At 39.0% G+C, this 21,354-nt stretch overlaps 1 protein-coding gene across 3 annotated transcripts in view; it reads right to left on the reverse strand.

Annotated features, from left to right (window-relative positions):
- Positions 1–20,651, reverse strand: part of MATCAP2 (microtubule associated tyrosine carboxypeptidase 2) — a 71,436-nt gene extending 50,785 nt beyond the window's left edge. The window contains exons 1-2 of one of the 3 annotated variants that reach the window (XM_060019941.1): positions 20,537–20,610; positions 10,039–10,340 (exon numbers count right to left, since the gene is read on the reverse strand). In XM_060019941.1, coding sequence (XP_059875924.1) covers positions 10,039–10,340; positions 20,537–20,561 — 327 coding nt within the window. In that variant the 5' untranslated portion in view covers positions 20,562–20,610. Of the gene's footprint in view, positions 1–10,038; positions 10,729–20,536 lie in introns of those variants that run through there. The other 2 variants (XM_060019942.1, XM_069540991.1) reach the window with 2 other exon arrangements.
- Positions 20,652–21,354: the final 703 nt, after the last annotated feature.

The raw sequence follows: 21,354 nt of genomic DNA on the forward strand, positions 1-21,354 counted from the left end.
TTTATTTATATATTTTAGAATCTAAGTCCCTGTCTGACCATTAGACAGAGATTACATTGAAATTAACATAATTTAATAATACTCTGTTGGATATATGAATAAAGTGTTGTGAAAACATAGAGAAAGGTAAACTGAAGTGGGGGCACAGAGGAAATAGACGGCATTCCAGGTAAAAGGGGATAATATTGTCAAAAGCATACACAAAACAAAGAAAATGAAAACACAGTTCTTATACCTCCAGCCTAGGAACCAGGAGACTCATTCATTTAGTGCTAGGAACTCTGCTAGATTCTGGGAACAGTTGAAAAACATAAAATACACTTTTATAAAAGAGGTTAGTCTAATGGTAAAGGCAAAAAAAGAAACTTAAGGATGATAACAGTGTGATAAATGTCATGATAGATAATTTGCACAAGATGCTGTGGGAGTATACAGTTGACTTTGGAAACCTGAGCATGACCCAGATCATGAAAGATGAAAGGCCTGTAGGCCATGATAAAGATTTTGGACTTTATCCTGAATTATGAGGAGCCCTAAAGTTTTTCGGGAAGGAAAGTGACACAATCAGATTTGTACCTTAGACACTGACAGCAATGTGGAGAGCAGGAGAAACTGAAGCAAAAACACTTTTGCCAGTAATTCAGTTTTCCATAAGACAGACTGCAAGCTATGACCAGATTATAATAAAGAGAACAATGTTTCAATAAATTATATTCTACATATGCAGAACCTAGGAAATAGATTCAAGAAATTGAGTCTGCCTTCAATGACGGAACAAATGAAAGAACACAGTGGGACAAAGAAAAATGTCACTTGCAGCCATCCCCCCATTCCCTTTTCCCTCTTCTGCACATTTGTGTCATCAGGGTTGGGGATAGTTTGGATGTATACAATGATAAGTGGGAAAGTGATAGGGTAACTGCTACCAGGAGAAGATATTCATAAATAGCTTAGTACTGCAAACTCTTTTTTCACTACCTACAAGGAAGAAGCAGACATTCAAACTGTTTTGGAGGAAAAACCCTGTTAAGAAAAGAACCTGAGAGTGCACGTTAGGCAAGTTTTCAAAGGCAAATCAATGAAGTGTTGTTTCAAAGAGTCATCAAGGTCATACCTTCTTCCAAGGACATACAATCTGATTGGGGTGTTTCCATCTCTGACTGTAAGAAAATCCTCCTTGCTATTAGGTTAAGAAATGACCTCACTTCTCCAGTTTAAGACACACAACTACTATGGATGTACTAAACTCAAAATAATTTTATAGCTTTAATGTATCTGGGAAAAGTCTGTGATCTGCTAAACAAAAAATCAAGTCACCTAGGGAGAGGTATAGTTTAAAGAAGGCTTGCTTTTCCCTCCCCTTCACTGTTTGGACAACTTGAGGTCTACCAAGACAAAATACCTGCAATACTAGTACAATTAAAACTTAGCCTTGGACTTCCCTGGTGGCACAGTGGTTAAGAATCTGCCTGCCAATGCAGGGGACATGGGTTCGAGCCCTGGTCTGGGAAGATCCCACATGCCGCGGAGCAACTAAGCCCGTGCGCCATAACTACTGAGCCCGCATGCCACAACTACTGAAGCCCGCGCGCCTAGAGCCCATGCTCCGCAACAAGAGACACGCCCGCTCGCCGCAACCAGAGAAAGCTCATGCAGAGCAAGGAAGACCCAACGCAGCAAAGAATAAATAAATAAATGAATAAATAAATAAAACTTAGCCTTAAAGAAAGACATACTGCTATCAGTGAAGGTATCTGATTTCCAATTGTGTCATTTCTATCAAAAAAGGAAAATGAACACTTGTCTTGCTTTAGAATACAACGTGATTTTATGTATTTATTATGCATGCATTTTAATATAACAATGAACTACCTATTCCATTTTCACTATAAACTCTAAAACCAAGACACTATTTTCTGAGGACCACATTTAAAAGTCTTTATGTTATGCTATTATTGGCCTCAATAAAACAGAGCTTATGTTTAATAGATCTGGTCAGAGGTGGCAAGCTGGCAACCCAAGGGATGAATGTGGCCCACAAACAGGTTTTCATTGGTCTGAACAACGTTTGTTTGAATTATCTGTCAACATTTACAAATTAGAAGACCTGGTATAAGATTCAGGTTACCTACCTTCTCTTAAAAATTCTGAGGGTATGATAACACTAGACCCAAACTGTAGCCCAAGTTAGATAACTGCTGGGTTTTAGTTTCCTACTGTGCCCAGCCAGCTCCCTGCAATCATTTATGATCCCTGCTCAAACCCTACAGGTATGTCACCCTTGAGATACCCTAGCTGTATAAAGTTTGTTAACTAGGAAGAAAATCAGAATTTCCTAACATAATAAAGGTGGTCCATCTTGGTATTTACTTTGAATATCTGAACTCTATAAATGAAAATGCAATGCTATGCCACAGAATGTTATGCGTTAGTTGTTTCAATGCAGGAAAAAAGTTGACATTAGAGTTCTTTTCTCTAAATACCTCTGAGATTTTACAATAACTCTATCAAGTACATTTGATAGCATGGGCCATTAACTTCCATTCAGTAATAAAGAAATTTAGGATACTCTAATTACATAAGCAGAACAGTTTTTTTAGTTAAGTAGATGTAGGATATCTTAATATAAAGTAATATCCTAATTCTTAAATAATATGGTTATGATGGAAATGGCCTTTTTGAGAGACATCAAATACCTTTAAAAAACGAACTTTTTCTTGCATCTTGCTTTCCAACTATACTGTTTCACTTGTGGACATATCTTTTTATAAGAAATCAAGTTTACGATACTCAAAGTTTTATTAAGACAATATGCTTGCATTTGGTAAAATTATGACTTTTTATGTCTCCAAGCCATTGGAACCCTTGCTTGCTCTGAGTCATATAGCACTCCTGATGACTACTCTCCTTCCCAGAAGGTGCCTTGTCTGTGCTTTCCCCTCAGGATGCTACTGGACTTTTGGTGACAAGAGTTAATTTTACAAACCAATAATGTTAATGTGTAATACCTTAGTACTAAGTTTCAGTTTCTCACATTGGGGAAGAACAGACAGGTTGCCAGAGAGTCCATAAGCAATTTACATTTTTCTATATTAGAATAAACATACATTGAGAAGTTTAATGTGACATTCACATGAATTTAAGATAAAACATTTTTTTGCTCACACCCTGATTTCCTTGGTTATTCTTTACATTTCAGCTGTTAGGTTACTGTCTTAGTAACCTCAGTTTGAAAAGTATACACCTGAATTGTCAAGGTCAATATACATTGTAGAAAGAACTGCATTGAAATGGTTTTTTTCCACTAGGTTTTGTAGTTAGAGAAACAAGTTTCACTTCATTTGGAAAGTTAATTTTAACAAACCAAAATGTCTGCCAATTACGTTGAGTTAATAAAGCACTGATGTCTGAAGTCAAAGAATTTTCAGTTAACACAGCTGGCAGAAACTCTGAGCTTTTCCGTGATTAACATGTAACATGGAAGGTTAGCTAAATGTTTTTACAAAATACATGACAACTGGATACATAGTATGACATGAAATGGAATCTTGATTTGATTAGCCATAGTATTTTGGGGCACAGAACTTAGGAGAGATGTGTGTGGTCCTAGAAAGGGCTCTCAAGGATCATTTAGTCTATTTCCCTCAATATATATATATAGGGAAAATGAAGCAGACACTGTGCAATGATTACATGAGTACATAGCATGGGGCAAAAATAAAAATAGAAACATTCTGTAACATAGCGTGCAAGGGAAACCTCAGAGATCGAGTCTATCTCTCTCCTATAGAGCAAGAGTCCTAAAAATCAATCATAAGTCAAAGAATATTTTTAAAAGAAGGCAATTCTTGAATTTCTTAATTACATTTACAAGTCTAACAAACCTCTTATTTAAGACAGTAATTCTTACAAACAGCTATAAGACCCATTTCTCTATTGGCTAAGAGGGTTATATTTCAAGATATTGTAAAGATTAACAAGAACATCTTTAAGGAGTGCTTTGATATGCTAAGATGGAAAGATGAAAAAGATATTTTACTGTATGTTTTTGACATCGATTTTTTCGCAAATATATCTGCACATTTCTTCTAGTAACTACAAGTCTAACATCTGTTCTTCTTTACACTACCATTCCTCAATACCTAATCCCCCATCTTTCCTAACCGCATCTTTTCCTCCAGAGGTTACAATATAAGATGCCTGGAACCAAATAAGAGATTTCAAAAAGCTTTCTGCTTTATAAATCACTTCAGTGGATTATTTTCACTTAGATGGTGGACTTTAAACATCACTTCCGTCTACAATCTCCACTTCATGCCACTGTTTGTGGCTTTTGCTACTGCTGTGTTTCCTACTTACTATGGCTGGTACAGCATTGCCACACCAGGAAAGCTAAGATGACTGCCCTGATGAGAACTATTTGATAGGGAGGGAACAGGGAATAATCTTTCCATTTTAGCTAATTCATACAAATATTTCCTTCCATTAATATGGGTAATCAAAAACTGTATTTGCAAATAACTATTTTGAAAAATATAAAGTCTTAGGAATAGGAAAACAATGGGAACACTACTTCACTGAAGAAATTTTTGAAAGCTCTTTTTAATTATTTTGTTTCAGTTGAAAATACCTAATTTTAATCTTAACCCTCTTGTCAATACTTGGTTGTGTATACTCCACATGAAACAGAAAGGAAATAGATGAAATGCAATGAGGAAGACGTTGGTCAACAGAGAAAAGGTATATATTGCGGGAGCTGTAATGGAAGGGATGTTTCTGCTTTGTTCCCTGGAAGAGTCAAAGGGGCATGAAGAGAGAAATTAGCCACCTACAACGTTGTGGACAGCCTCTTTGGGGCATCCTTATATTTGCCTCTTTCAAATATTTACTCAGTTTACAGACTAGGCACCCAGTTTTAACTTTGCTACTCTTCCTAAGGCACTAAATAACTATGTACTATGAGTTGAGATTGAAGCTGTAGCGGAAAGATGAGGATGGGTGCCTGAACAGGAAGAAGGTAAATACGCTTGTCTTAAAGCTTCCAAAAGACAGTAATTAATAATCACTGTTTCATAGGTGTATCACAAAGAGCAAAAAAAAAAATCTTCCAAGTCCCTATAATCAGCTTCTACCAAAGGCATCCTTGCCAGCTAAGTGAGGCTCTTTTGACCTGGTACCCTTTGAGTGCAGGGGGTGCACTGGGGTTAGAAAAGCCTGGTTGAAACCATTTTGTGAAACAGTGGTAAGCTGGAGTCCAGCCATGCTGTCTTGTCAGAGCTGACTGAATTTTTATTAATTTGCATGACAGTGATGTTACATTGCTTGAAACTGGTCCTGGTGGAAGTATTTATACCACGGAAATGGAGAGCTAGTTTGCCAACATACCTTTGTGTGGAAGACAACAGAGTGCTTGAGAAAGACTCCTGGTTCTGCAACTTAAGATCCAAGTCAAGAAAGCGACTGCACTTCTCTAGATACTACTAGTACTGTACCTCATAATAGGTGAAAAGTACACAGCATACAGAGTAACAAGCAAATATTAAGCACTCTATTAATGTTAGTTATAATTTTTCATATATAGATAGTTCATGTGACTTTGTCCTTAAATTTCAAAGCAATTTTAATGGAATAACAAAGGCGCAAGGGTCCTGAAAAAAAGGCAGTGTGAACAATTTCATAATAAAACAAGTATGCTTTTTTTGTTCATTCTTTCCCAGCTACCCTCCATGCAACATTTCTAACTTAGCATACATTTAATTTACTTGAACTTCTAAGACAAATATCACACAACTAAAAAGTATTAGAGGAGTACTGTATTATAATGCCGAAGAAGAACCCCATGCTTATGGTAAACATCAACTCTATTGTATGAATGTGAGCCCCAGGCTCAATTTGTGAATGGCACCTCGTGGAATGGTGCAACACAATGGCCCTTTACAAAGCTGTAAGAAGCCAGACCTTGTAACTGATCAGGAATCTCAAACTGACTACTAATACAGCCCATGGAGATGTTTTATTTGGACAGTACAGAGTTTTTTCTTCTAAAATCTGAAGGTAAATGCCTTTAAAAAAAAATCAACTTAAGCCCACCACTCCCCATTTCTGATATCCAGGAAAAGTCTGGAGGAAACAAGAAGCAGCTTCAAGAGTCTTCTCACAATGAAGTCACAGAATGCAATTAACTTCTCCAGCAACTGAGTTGTAAGAACATGTAAAGATTTGTCTACCAAGGAAACTTATTACACACTCACTGCCCAAGGTTTTTATTATCAGCTGGTCACATAAGCACCCTTATGCCTAGCACATTCTAAAATTCCAGACTCCCTAAAGGAAAACAAGTATTTAACATAAAACATACTGTTTGCACAATTTAGGCACAGCAAGCTACTCTTATCATTTAGGGAAAGTTTTATTTCAGTGTAGGAAACTGTTTACCAGTCAAGTTCCCAGACGCCAGGCACAGGTTAATCTTGCAAGCAGGCCTTTCTAAGGATGGCAGTCTCAGGCTTGTTCTGTTAACTCCTTCTGCACCCCTTTACCTTTTCTTCCCTGACAGCCAGAGGGGTAGCCTCAGCCCAGTGTCTCTACCCAACACAGCAAAGTCTTCCTTCTCTCCCCATTTACCAATCACTAATGATCCCCACTGCTCCAGTTTTGTTAACAAATAAGAACATAATTCAAACTTTACCTTATCAAGCCAAACAAAAGTTGACTTATTTCCCATATGTTATTAAATATCATTCAACTAATCAGGGCTTCCAGTTAGCAGGATCCTAGCAATAATCTACAATGAGACACGATTCCAGCTAGAGGTGGAAAATCAGTCATTTAAACTACCCATTGGCTTTATCCATAAATATGTAATCTCCATTTGACTGTTGGAAATACTGCCAAGGACTCCCAACACTGCCCTGAAAACCCTTCTCATCTCTCACTTCCAATCTTGTTCAACAATGTGCTGGATCTAAGGCCATACGGATTTTATATCTAGGTTTCCCAGGATGGTCAGCCACAGAGAAGTAAGGCAGAAAGTGTACTGGCTGCCAGTTGACTGCTCAAATGTGCCACTAAGGATTTACTTCTGACCCAATAGTGAGCAGCCACCTGACGCTGGACAGCTTTCAGCATTCTCTCATCCTAGATCCCTTCTTCAGCATCCAGGAAGCACTGCACTCTTTCCTGCAAAGGTCCACAACCTCAGAAAACAGACATTTTCAGTTTCTGTCCCAAGGGTTGGGGAGCTGAGGCCCACCATGGCTGCCAGCAAGAGGCTAAGCAGGGTTCACCAGGCTCCACCTGGAGTTATATTCAAGTCCTGCAGCCTATGCTAGATGCTCTGAACCACCTAACGGGCCTAAGTGCCTCCTGAGGAAACTACTGCCTGGACCAGAAAAAAACTGAGTCCTGGAACTCCTTGACATTGACAGGGCAATCAATTAGGAATGACCAGGACCTGAGCACTACCTTAGTTCCACTATGGTAGACTTATCTCTGCATGGATTTGGCATTGTTCTGCCTATCTGTACACTAAAGAGGACCGCGGTCACTCTCCAACAACAGTATAGATTGCCTGCCTTGGAAAGATCCAGATCGTGAAACTTGAGAGACTGTCAGCTAGGGATTGGCAAGGCCTCAAGGGTGGAGGCCAGAGACAAATGGGCTACTCAGCCATCCTGGCCCCTCTGTGTGCATTTCTGAATCCTGAAACCAGCCCTGAAGCTGCTGCTTTAGCTTCACAGCTGGGGAGGGGAAGGATGTATCATGTCAGAATTCATTCAGATGCTAAGCAGGAACTTAAGCATATTTTATGGGGGTCTTGTTCCGATAAATCTCCCTTATTTGATTAAAGTGGTTTGAAAAGTACATTTGGCATTTGCTGCAATCATTCTCCCAAATGGTAGCAATTGAAGTACCAGCCAGCTAGGACTGCTGGTGCTGTTTAGAAGCCTCAAACAACCTGAGCATAAGAAGCTGGAATTGGGTTAAAATAAAGATTGTAGAGCCAGAAACCAAGCACTGTCAGTTCTCAATCTTTGGAGCTGCTGATGCCAGAAACCAAGCACTGTCAATTCTCAATCCCTGGAGCTGCTGATGCTTCCTAACTCCCATCCAAGAAAATGAAACAGCATTCATTTTGACCTAATGGTGGGAAATCCCTTTCCCAACTGGTAGGGCTTGCAGTAGGACTCCAAATTAAAGAAATCTGGTAAAGAAATCTCAGCTGTCTCTTTCAGCATTAAGGGAGAAAAAAACAAATAGGATTTTTATAATTACCATAAATTTTAAGTGAGTGAAAGCCCTATTCAATCAATTGCAATTTCCACACCAAAAAAAGAAAAAAAATCATAAAATCACTGCCAGAATAATAGCTGACCTTTTTATTAGTGTTTAGCACAATTTCATATTTCAATAAAAAGGGAATGTAATACACACTACTATATATAAAATAGATAACTAATAAGGACCTACTGTATAGCACAGGGAACTCTACTCAATACTCTGTAATGACCTATATGGGAAAAGAATCTAAAAAGGAGTGTATATATGTACATGTATAACTGACTCACTTTGCTGTACACCTGAAATGAACACAACATTGTCAATCAACTATACTCCAATTAAAAAAAAGGGGGGGTGTACCTTCAAAAAAATAGCAGCAGTAGAAAAGGCTTTTTCTAACAAAGGAAAATAAATAGCAAGATTAAAATTGTTTTAATCTTAGAATAAGCTTTACATAATGGCTTTAAAAGACTGGTCAGATTCCATGTAATTTATAACAAACAATAAAAAATTTGCTGGCTGCAAGTCCAAAGAACTTGCACTGCAGCAAAATGTTAAAATAGGGCATTTGCCAAAGGCAAATGGAATCACGCAGCTTCACCTAGCCTACAGATTTTCAATCACTGACAAAGCCAAGTTGAATCTAATGCATTATAAAAACCTGTACAAAATTAATTTAACCAAATGTAGTCTGCTTTTATGATCTCAACTCTGTGCCCTGAAGGTAAACATCAGCCAACTTCTCCTCAAATAAAGTGGATTTTTTTTTTAGAAGATGTTGGGGGGGTAGGAGTTTTTATTAATTAATTAATTTATTTTTGCTATGTTGGGTCTTCGTTTCTGTGCGAGGGCTTTCTCTAGTTGTGGCAAGCGGGGGCCACTCTTCATCGCGGTACGCGGGCCTCTCACTATCGCGGCCTCTCTCGTGGCGGAGCACAAGCTCCAGACGCGCAGGCTCAGTAGTTGTGGCTCACGGGCCTAGTAGCTCTGCGGCATGTGGGATCTTCCCAGACCAGGGCTCGAACCCATGTCCCCTGCACTAGCAGGCAGACTCTCAACCACTGTGCCACCAGGGAAGCCCAATAAAGTGGATTTTGAAGTTTATTAAGACCTTAACACACAAAACTGTGTGCTAAGTATCTAAACTGAGCAATTTGGAAAGTGTTGCTTATATCATCCACATCGTGATTTGCTACGCTTGAAGATAATTTTTTAAATTCCATTATTTTCTTCTTTAAATGAGTACTTATATATTTGATGATTATTAACAATTTCAGTAAAGCATTAAAAAGTTCTTTGGCAAGTATCAAGCCTAGTCCCCAAAATGCCTTTAGGGGCCTAAGCAAGCTGAGAATGTAATATAACAGGGAGAACCAGAGATACTGCATGCTCCATCTAACGCATTCAAAATCAAAAAGAAAACAAACACTTGTCTGTGGGCTGACGAATGGGCCATAAGTTTGTAACTCCCAAATGAAAGCTTGGAACCAGAATCTGAAGCTTTTTCCTAATATAGTTGCTTCCTAACACAACGTCTATATAATAGATTCTTTATAGATTTTGATTAGTGCAAAGTAGTTTACATATGAACTGTGACACTCACCTGGAGATTTCTTGTCACATATTTACATGTCCTGGATGGGAGTTAACTATAAATAATTGGAATATTTTAAAACAACATTTTTGGCTTTCTATACGATGGCAAATAATTGTTCTCATTACATAAAATGAAATACTACTACTGAAGTAGCATTTTACCTGCTTAAGAAACCGGTCAGTTGCGTTGCTGTGCTTGGCTAACACACTTGGCAGGGAAGGATTAGCATATTCAAACTGAGGATTGTAGGTATAGTCAGACTTAAAGAATCTCACTTTTTCTTTCTCCAAGTTGGTGGGCTTTATAGCACTCAGTATACAAAATTTCTTTCCAGAAAAGTCATCTCCTTTTTCAAAACTTCTAGACAGCTGAGGCTGCAGCTTTGGCTTTGGAAGAGTGGAGAAATGGCGTCGCTTGACCTTTCTTTCATTTTTGGGTTTAGGTGGCAGTACTGTGCTGTTTCCTGTAACAGAGATATCATGTGTAAACTTTACAGGACTTGACACTGAACTAGTGACAAAAACAGCAGGCTGCCTTTCTAGGCAGTACCAAGTATCACTGCTCATCACAGGCACTGGGGCTTTCATCTTGCGAAGATCTTTACTACGTGAAGAGCTAGATTTGCTGGGTTTTCTACATCTTTTGGAGTAGGTGGAGGAAGACTGTTTTTGTGAATGATGCTTTTTCTCCTCTTTGCTCTGTAGTAGGACATTGTAACTACTGGTTCCAGTTGTGAAAATGTCCTTTAGTATTCCAGGAGATAAATGTGAAATGCTTCCTTTGCTGCCAATAATCAAGGACTCTTCTGCATTTAGAATAGACTTCTTAGCAAGTTCTTGCTCAGGCCAGTGAAGCTTTTCTGTGTTAATAAACAAAATCAAAACAAAAGAAATAACAAAAGATACCAGATGAAGCAAATTGCTTATTATGTGAAAAGTATTCTGAAGGTTCTGTAAACTTCATAATTTTGCAACCATTTTTAGAAAAGACATTTTTAATATTAAAAGACTATATTACTAAACTTTGGGCAAGCTAGACACGGTCACTTCTATAAGAATGTACATATGCTAAATTATCTATAAAAATCCTCAGCTTCAAACCATGTAGATGACCAAAGTCTAATCTAGATGTGAGATAATATACATAAATAATCTGAACACTCAACTCTACCAAGAATGTGGATTTCGTAGAAAGGATATAGTTTAATAGTATTACCAATATCAAAGTAAAATCCAAGGCATTTTCAAAGCCAATACAATCTTGAAATCTGACACTATATATAAAGGTAGCCATCAGTAAAAGAAGGACAACACTGTCTTACATATCTCAAAAAAATTTTTTAATTAAATAAATGATATGTGCACATTCAAGCACGTTATAGTAATGTCACTCAATATTTATTAGTTGCTTTTCTTAATTTTAGGCTATAGGTTAAGATTAAAGAAAATCAAGGTTTTTCTTCTCAAGACTTAAAAAAATAATTACTATGTAAGATATCAGTATATCAAATGCCAAATTAAGGAGAGGTCAGTTTTGCCTTTAGATCTCAAAAGTGCTTTAAAGAGGTAAGAATAACTTGAAATATTGTTGCTTGTGTACTGTTTTAAAACTGTGTTGATTTGCATTCTTTCATTCCACAAATACAGGAATACTGCTAATAGACACACGGATCTGAAAAGCATCTGTATAAATACATTGCTCTTGCCTTCAACCAGCTTCTAATCTGGCTCTGAAGGTAAGGCAGTCCTATGAAGATTTGAGTACTAATACGAGGTAGTATAAGCTTAAATGTGAAAAACAAAAGATACAGACAATAACCTAGGGTTCAGGGAAGGAAGAGAAACATTTGAGAGGATTTCAGGTAAACCCTTAAGAGCTTTCAGATTCAATTCTAAACTGACAAAAGTGTTTGAGTTTGTCTTAAATCCTGGTATTTGAACTCCTATCTGACCATGTCTGCTTATAAACCCTTTCTAAATCCTTTCTGCAAATGTGACACATGATTCTCTCAACCACCTCTCTTTTCTGAGTCTCATGGATCCTTATGCCTCTAGCCCTCAACCTCTGGCTCCTACTATGGAGGCAATTTCAACGCTAGCTGACTTGGACAGCTGCCTTCCTTGCCAAGAAAGAGACAATTTATTTAATTCCATTTTAAAGAAAACTGTTTATCCACATAGATCTGTCGCTCACTCACTCAAGATTAGACATTCAGGGATCCTTTCTATAATAAGTAGTAATAAATAATAATAATAGCAGCCACTATTTGTTAACACATTTATGTGAGTTTGGGATTTCACCAAAAACCTTGCATGTTATATCACTTAAGCTTCAGAAGTGTTAAGTAATGTGCTCAAGGTTATACGACAAGAAAGTAGTGAAGAGCAAACTGCGATTCGAATGCAGATGTGTCTGATTACAGAGTCCATGCTCATTCTATTATATAAGGTCATTCATTCAATTATCAACAGACATTCAGTATTAAGTCTGCTACATGCACCGCACTACATCTTTTCTTCCTCTGTACAAACACAGCACCCTAGTAAGACACAGTAATCTGAATAACTGATGTATTCAATACTAAGATAGGTACCAGGACCATGTGTTATTCATGTTTCTCTTTCCAACATCTAGCATGGTAACTGGTAGATATTCAATAAATGTACACTGAATAAATAAGTGAATGAATGAATGGCACAACCCTAAACATGCCATTCTCTGACCACTTTAGATATACAGGTATTTGTAGTTCTGGAACCATTCTATATTTCTATGAGGAGATGACTGTAGAAGTGGAAATATAACCTGGAAGACCTTGAACCAGTGGTTCTCAAATGAGAGCAACTGTGCCCTCCAGGGGACATTTGGTTGTCACAATTAGGGAGGGATGCTACTAGCATCTTGTGGGTAGAGGTCAGGGATGAGGTTAAACATCCTTCAATACATAGGACAGCCTCCTACAACAAAAATATTCATCCTAAAATAATGCCACGGTAGGGAAACCCTGCACTAAAAGTTTTTAAAGCCCAGAAGTCTTAGGGTTTAGGGTAAAGAAACAGTATGAGGTCAAAAGTAGATAATAAACAATCCAAATATGTAAGGTACTTAGAAGTCCTTCTAGTTAACATTTTCTAGGCCAACATATGAAATTTGAATTCTGCTGTCTAAAGGTAACATGAAAGTATAAACTTGCAGGGGCTAAATAAAATGTCTACTACATGGACAAGCTGAGAGATAGGAACTAGACTGCACAGGGTCATGCTGAAGATTGATTGTACAAAGAAGCCATTCAATAATGTGAATAAACAGAACAAACAAAACTTTCATCAATGGCTGGTAAGTCCCAGATCCTCAGGGGTTTCATACTTAAGTGTTGCCAACTGATAGTCAAAATTGGGTAGGATGGGCAAACATAGGCTAAGGAACACAAGCTGCAGTCCAAATGCCCAAGAACAATGTCAGTGTCCCTAACAAGACACCACAAGTTTAGGAGACAAGAGGTGATAATGAAAGTCAGACTGAAACAGACACTGAAAGGAAAAGAGCAAGAGAACCGAGATAAGAATAAGGGTATCACAAACCAAGAAAAGTTGGTTAAGGACTAGGCACAGCCAGGAAGGTAAAAGGAGGTAATCAGGTTTTTCTCGTTTGGTCTTCATAATAAAAAGGGGGAATTTAATAATAAAAAAAAAGGGTGGGAATTTACCTCAAATTAAAATCAGTTAACAAAACTACTCTGAAGAATTCCTAATTTGGGTGGTTTGTTACAGGTATATTGATTTTTTTTTTTTAAAAAGAATATTCAATGTAAAAAGTGCTTTCTTTGGTTCCTAAGACTCAGTAGCTCTGTTGATCAAAGAGCTGCGTTCATAGAGTTTTCTGCTGTTTTGTCATAAAGCATCTACATTCTTAATTCTGTCCCATCTCAAACAACCTATACACTTCAGGATACTTAAACAAAAGTCCTAAACCAGCTGCCAAAACACTCAAGGAGGAATTGGGGAAGGGGGAGAGAAATTACAGTGTGTGCATGACAGAACCCCTTCCCCCCTCCCAGGAGTTGCAGCATTTCAGTTCACTTGCTAATTATCTACCTGAGAGGTTTAGCATCAGTCCTTTATGAGCTCCATCTGCTCATAAGTAGTCTGGGAGTACCAATGGTGTATCTATTTAGTAAATGTCAATCCTGCCAAATGCTGATATTCCATGAAGTTCATAAATGTGGGGCACGTGGACCTTCAAACAACTCTTACAGATAGATATAAATTAATTTCTCAGAGTCATGCTAATCTTATTTTAGTTGTATTAAGTACTAGAAAACCTAAAATACTGTTTTTGTCATTTTAAATACTACTACTGTTTAAGAAAAACAACCTTTAAAACAGGCTTAAGAATATAATAAAAGGACAAGAAGAAGAGTTCAATGAAGAACATCCTATTCTCCTAACTCCTTTTTTCCTGAAAAATCAAAACTTTAAGCATAAGCAGGCTTCTTTGGGGGCAAGTGTAACTCATTTTCTCTCATAAAAGTAATAAAATAAATAAAAATCATACTCTCATATTAAAAGTCACTATTTAATGTAACATTTTAGCCACCAGCAATCTGCTTCACTATAACCTTGGAGAAAATGAAAATAACTTGATCAAAGAAGTCATTCACCCCAAAATGATTACCCATATTGAGGGGAAAAAAGGAAAATAATATTACATTAAAATTGATAGTATATTCACAAGTGGATGACTATACTGAAATTACCAACACAATGAAAGCTGAATTTGTATCTAGAACAGGAGTAAAGAATACCAGGATTCCTGGCTTCCATTCCCAACTCTTTCAATAACCTCTCTGTAATAGTGGCCTTCATCACTAAACCCATCAGCGTCTCCTGATCCTCATCTAAAGGAATGGAAGAAAGAGGGGAACACTGCTCACTAAACTCTTAGTGTTTCACAACTGAATAGGTGAGGTTTCACAGTAGTTACAAGGTCTCTTGCTGAAAGGAAGATCAGATCATCAGAAACAAAGCCTGCTGGAAAATACCATTCAACCAATTTTGACCCATAAAATGGCAATTTCATATGGTTCACTTATACTTATGAAACCTGAGAGCCCGGGGTAATTTTATACCACAAAACGATAGGTTGCTTGATTACAAACAGAAGAAGAGGCAAAATAAAACAATTCCCAAACAAGATAAACACTTTAGTTTTGCCAAGCTGTTCATCACTACTTAAACTCAAATGATCTAACATCTGTCAACAGCAGAAAGGATGAGTAAATTGTGGTATATTCATACAATAGAATACTATATGGCAACGAAAAAGAACAAACTGAGTTTGCAAGCAACAATATAGGTGAATCTCAAAGACAATACTGAGCAAACAAAACTAGATCAAGAGACTACATACTGTATAATTCCATTTATATGTGGTCCAAAAACAGGCAAAACTTGGGACTTCCCTTGTGGTGCAGTGGTTAAGAATCTGCCTGCCAATGCAGGGGACACGGGTTCAATCCCTGGTCTGGGAAGATCCCACATACTGTGGAGCAATTATGCCCGTGTGCTACAACTACTGAGCCTGCGGGCCTAGAGCCCGTGCTCCTCAGTAAGAGAAGCCACCGCAAGGAGAATCCCGAGCACCACAACTAGAGAAAAGCCTTTGCACAGCAATGAAGACCCAACGCAGTCAAAAATAAATAAATTAGAAAAAAAAAACAAAACAGGCAAAACTAATGTATGGTATTAGAAGGCAGAATAGTGCTTATCTTTGAGGAAGGGGTTATAACCTGGGAGGAGGTACCAGGGTACTGGGGGCTAGAAAGCTATCTTGTTCTGCACAGTGGTTACATATGTACAGATTCATCAGGCTGCCCATTTAAGACTCAAGCACTTTACTGAATGTAAGTTACACTATAATTTTTAAACTGGTATATTTAAAAAAATCAGTATCTTTGAAAACATTTATTGCCCAATTTGTCTGCATTGTAACAGGTAATCTTTTAATTATAATACCTCCAAATTCAACATTATCCAATATAGTTTCTCAGCTGTAAGTAAACAGAGAGATGAAAAGGCACTGCTAGTATCATTCAAGAACTGAGAAACTCAGCTATACTTCAGGATTCTTAAAAATGTCACAGCCCCGGTTAGGGGCACTTCAGTGTTACTCTATCAGCAGCAAGGACTCTTATAATGTGATACTATTGTTTTTTGGTCAGAAACTGCTTGTGGTGGTGTGCTTTTGCAGTTAGAAGCATGCAGGGTATTCTATAATGCTGGGAAATGATGGTCTGTGGTAAAAGAAAATGCATTCAATACCATCTAAAACAACAGTGAACATGCGAGAAAAACTTCCCCAGGCTTTCCACTTAGGGTGAAGAGAAAATCCTAATCATGGCACATGAGGTCACTCATGGTCAGGTCACTCTGCCTCTCTGGCCCCATCATGCACAATGCTCCCCCTTAATCAGTCCACTCTAGCTTCCCTTCATTTTGTCAATCCCTCACACTTACCACTCCCTCTTCAGACACAAAACATCTTCATATTCTGTTCCCTGTGTTTGAAGAGCCCTCCCCTGTCCTCTCTGTTAGCTTAATCCCTATTCATCCTTCAGTTCAAGTATCACTTGTTCAGGAAAACTTCCCTGGAAGGTTCTTTGACTCACTTGTCACGGTTGCAGTCTTACATTTGTTTATATGATGGCCTTCCTCATCACTGAAATTATAAGTCCCATTATGGCATACATATATGTTTGTTTCTGCTCACTCACTGCCCTGAGAGGTAGCCAAGGAAACAGAATATTTGAGAGGAGAGAAAGGATTCAGGACTTGAATGCCTGAAGGTTGAGGCAAAAATCATACCAGGACGCATAAAAATGTGAAACAATTAGTGATGTTGAAGATAAATTTTAATGGCAGGTGCCTACTGCTGTAGGACAGACAGGAGCTATGTGCCTAAGTGTATTCATCCCACATGGCCAAACACTGCTCTTAAGACTTTTGTCTCCAGTAGTTTTAAACATTCACTTTTGTTACAAAGGAGCTTCATTTCCAGATGATTAATCACTTCTTATATCACATACAAGATACAGGCAGTAGGAATTCATAAAATAACATAATCTTATATGGCTTCTGATAGCATTTTGTTACTCACTTAATGAGCTAGATGTCGTCTTCTATTTTGAAACAATTTTATAGTCAAGTAAAATATGATCTTTCCAGGCAAAAATTAGACTTGCCTGTGATAAAAACTTAACAGCACCTGGAGTAAACTATCAGCTAATGTACCACTGATGTTAAATGAGATACACATGTTGAATTTTGTGGCTTAAATCAACACATAGTCATTTAAACAAGGGTTCTGACTTTCCTAGTGGTTGAGAAAATGGGCTTTGGAATGGAGCTTCTCTGATTTGAATCTTGGCTGTTTATTAGCAGCTGTGACCTTGAGCAAGTTACTTAACATCTTTGTGCTGCAGTTTCCCTATCTGTAAAATGGGATACTATTACTATGTACCTCACAGTATCAGTAGGAGGATCAAAAAAGGTAATATATGTGAAGTGCTGAGAACAATGCTGGCTTGTACTAAGCAGGTGTTAACTATCAGTATTATTATATTCAATACTATATTCAGCTCCTATAGAAATACTCCATGGAATAATGTAAATGGGAAGATATTCAGAATCATGAAATTTGGATTTCCAAGGTAAATTTAACATTAAGTAATAAATTCTACATTCTAGAATCAACATTTTAGTGGCTTTACTATAATAAACCATCTTCTTTAAAAAGCTATGAGAAGGTAATCTCTTCTGATTTGATCCCATTTCAAACAGCATATATAACATACAAATCTTTCTTTTTTATTTTACTTCTCCAATCAGTTCACCAGGATGTTATATTTAGATTATATTAAATCATGACTAATAAGTCAATAGTGAGTAAGATACTATATTGGAAGTGATTTCAGAAGCAAGTAATTGCTTCAGTCCTGAAATAAAACAATCAGTTTGCTCTATACTTATTTTAAAGCTGAAAAGAAATAAACACATTTCCATCAGTACCCTTACCACAAACAAGCATGCTCTTGATGCTAACCAGAAGAACATGGGCTTCTAAGATATCAATGAATGATGTGATAGTGAGGGAAAAGGAGGGCATGCTTTCAGCTAAACTCTCTTCATAAAGTTTCTGGCCGTTGAAACTGGGCTTTCTGATATGTCAGCAAAATGCTAGGCATGGGGTTCTAGAACTATCCTTTTAACTAGTCAAGAAATTTATAAAAGAAATGGAGAAACTATTTTGAAAAACAGCCAGTCAGTTGTTTGTTTGTTTTGCGGTACGCGGGCCTCTCACTGTTGTGGCCTCTCCCATTGCAGAGCACAGGCTCCGGGCGCGCAGGCTCAGCGGCCATGGCTCACGGGCCCAGCCGCTCCACGGCATGTGGGATCCTCCCAGACCGGGGCACGAACCCGTGTCCTCTGCATCGGCAGACAGACTCTCAACCACTGTGCCACCAGGGAAGCCCCAGTCAGTTGTTTTAAATGAGGCTTGAATTGTCTCAAATGACTATTTGAATTTTTATTGAACTACAGAAATACACTGCCAGATTATCTTATCTCAGGAAATGCAACATGCAGAGTTGGATTGATACGTCTATTGCCACTAAATTATGGGAAGAGAGCTGAGGCAGGAGGAGTGGGTCTACTATTTTAGAAAGTATCTCTCCTCAAACTTCCAACTCTGCATATTGAAAAACAGGAGATCCACTTTGTTGCTAACTGGTCAGATACCTGCTTTCTAAAACTAGTATTATCATAATTGTATTTTTCCTCTACCATGATTGTTATGCTTTGGGGAAATCATCTTAATTGATGTTATTTCTAAATCGTTATCTAATAACCTTCACTAGTATATTTTTCTAACTAGTATATTTTTTCTCCAGGGCAGTGGTTCTCAAATGGGGCGGGGGGGGGGGGGTGGTAATTTTGCCCTCCAGGAGACATTTGACAATGTCTGGAGACATTTCTGTTTGTCACAACTGTGGCGGGGGGAGGGGGGTTACTAGCTTCTAGTGGAAGAGGCCTGGGATGCTGCTAAACATTTTGCAATGCACAGGACAGCCCACCGCAACAGTTATCCACCGACTCAACATTAATAGTGTCATGGTTGAAAGACTCTGTTCCAATACAAAAAGAAGATATGGTACTTTAAAGTAGCTTTCGGGACTTCCCTGGTGGCGCAGTTAAGAATCCGCCTGCCAAGGCAGGGGACACGGGTTCGAGCCCTGGTCCAGGAAGATCCCACATGCCACGGAGCAAGTAAGCCCGTGCACCACAACTACTGAGCTTGCGCTCTAGAGCCTGTGAGCCACAACTACTGACCCCACGTGCCACAACTACTGAAGTCCGCGCGCCTAGAGCCCATGCTCCACAACAAGAGAAGCCACCGCAATGAGAAGCCCGAGCACCGCAACCAAGAGTAGCCCCCGCTCGCTGCAACTTCAGAAAGCCCGTGTGCAACAACAATGACCCAACGCAGCCAAAAATAAATTTTAAAGAATAATACCTTCCAATTTTCATTGTATTTTAAGATGAAAGAACAGGATCTACATCAAATCACTTTAAGAAAAAAAGTTAATGCCAATTTAAGTTGCCTCTTAAATCTTAGATCTTGTAATTGTCTGTTTCCTGACAACATAAATAACAATGAGATAAATCACAGCAATGTCATGACTGCACAAAATCAACTCCTCATTTTATAACCTGGAACATGAAATATAAAATTAGTACCATAAATATTTTCATTAAAAGTGAATTTTGTTATACAATTTAAAATTTTGCAGAAAAATGGTCTATTAGGTACACCGATGCCTTAAAGTAAAAAAATCTGGTCTTATTTTGAAGCCAGTTTCAAGATTAGACCTTTCCCTTTACTCTGCTGTTCTTCGGTGTTTTTAGTCATGATACTAGGTTATCAAGAACGCTGTCTTGCAGGAATGTTAGGCAGAATCAAATGATGAGAAAATGGCCTAGGAAATTATTCTAATATTGTGTAAGATAATTTTTAAATGATTAATATACACAGTTATTTTCTAAAAATAACAAAAGGCAAACAACTTTCTGACCTGGGGTCTAAACAAACATTTTTTGCGCTTGGTATAATACTTACTATAAAGTGACCTCTTAATATCAACTCAAAACGTTCTGATTTAAGAATAAAAGCATACATACAAAGAGTATAAATACTGATATACAGAGATGTGCTCTTTTGCTTAGCTCTGACTTCTGAACATTCTAGAAAGCTAGATCCTAGTGCACTACAATGCCTAATTACATATCTAATAAGCCTTGAAACAGAATTTAACAATATTTAGATTGTACATTTGTAGGGCCGATCTATTACACTTTACCTCACTACAGTCCACAGCACGCGCTTACTGATAATAAGTGACAAAAGGAAAAGGGACCGTTTTCTCTCTTCCCTGCACACCTTTTCCCTGAGCACCTTCCGCGGGTTCCGCACTGTTCAGGGAGCTGCGTTGAGCCCCGAAGCCCACATGCTACCGTCACCTCGGCCTCCCGGTACTCGCCGCAAGCGGCCGGGACGACGCTGGCCGCTCCCGCCAGCCCAGGGGCCACCCTTCCTGGCACTCACCCGTCACGCGAATGGACTCCAGCATCGTCCCGCTGAGGCCGCGGGCGGCGGGCTCCGCGGGCGCTGGGGGCGAGGGCCAGACAGGAACCCGGCGGGCCGCCTCTAGCCTCCGGCAGTGCCTCAGACGCGGGGTCGCGGAGGAAGGTTGCTGTCGGCGACCGGGTTTAGGATAACGCGGGTAAGGACGGACGGAGACGTGCCGACAGAAAGCTGCAAGCAGCGTTCCCTCCAACCCGCAGGTGCTGAAAGGTACTGAAAGCCGCCCAACACTGGGCAGCTGCTCTTAGCGCCCGCCGGCGTGACGTTGCCGCTCCCCCGTTGCTAGGAAACGCGTGCCGTCCGCGTGCGCCGCGCTTCACGGAGCCTGCGCGCCGTTGGAGGCGCCAGAGATACTGCGTCCTGGCTCGCATGAAGAGAGGAGGAACTACAACTCCCGGAGTGCACAGCGCAGGCCCGTGCCTCGGGAGCTTGTGGGCTGGGCCCTGGGAAAGGCTCGGGTCTCCAGCCTTTCGTATAGACGCATTTTGACTGATCATCCCCGTAGACATTTGTGCGCTGTTCAAGGGGGCGTTAACTCCTCAGTAGATTTTACAAGAGACAGGTGGCGTGACGCTCTGTCCCAGATGCGAATTACAAAACCAGTCTCCTCCGCCTTTTTGTTACCTTTCCAGGTGCAAAAAAGCTAACACAACTTCAGATTGCAGGTGGTAGTAATGAAGGTGCTGGAAGCTCAACTACATTTACCCAATGAGTACCCTGGCATAATATACTAAATACTAAAATACAAACTTTAATTTATGATTGTGCAGTTGACAGGG

This window comes from Delphinus delphis, chromosome 9 (genome assembly GCF_949987515.2).
Source record: "Delphinus delphis chromosome 9, mDelDel1.2, whole genome shotgun sequence".
NCBI classification, from domain to species: domain Eukaryota; kingdom Metazoa; phylum Chordata; class Mammalia; order Artiodactyla; family Delphinidae; genus Delphinus; species Delphinus delphis.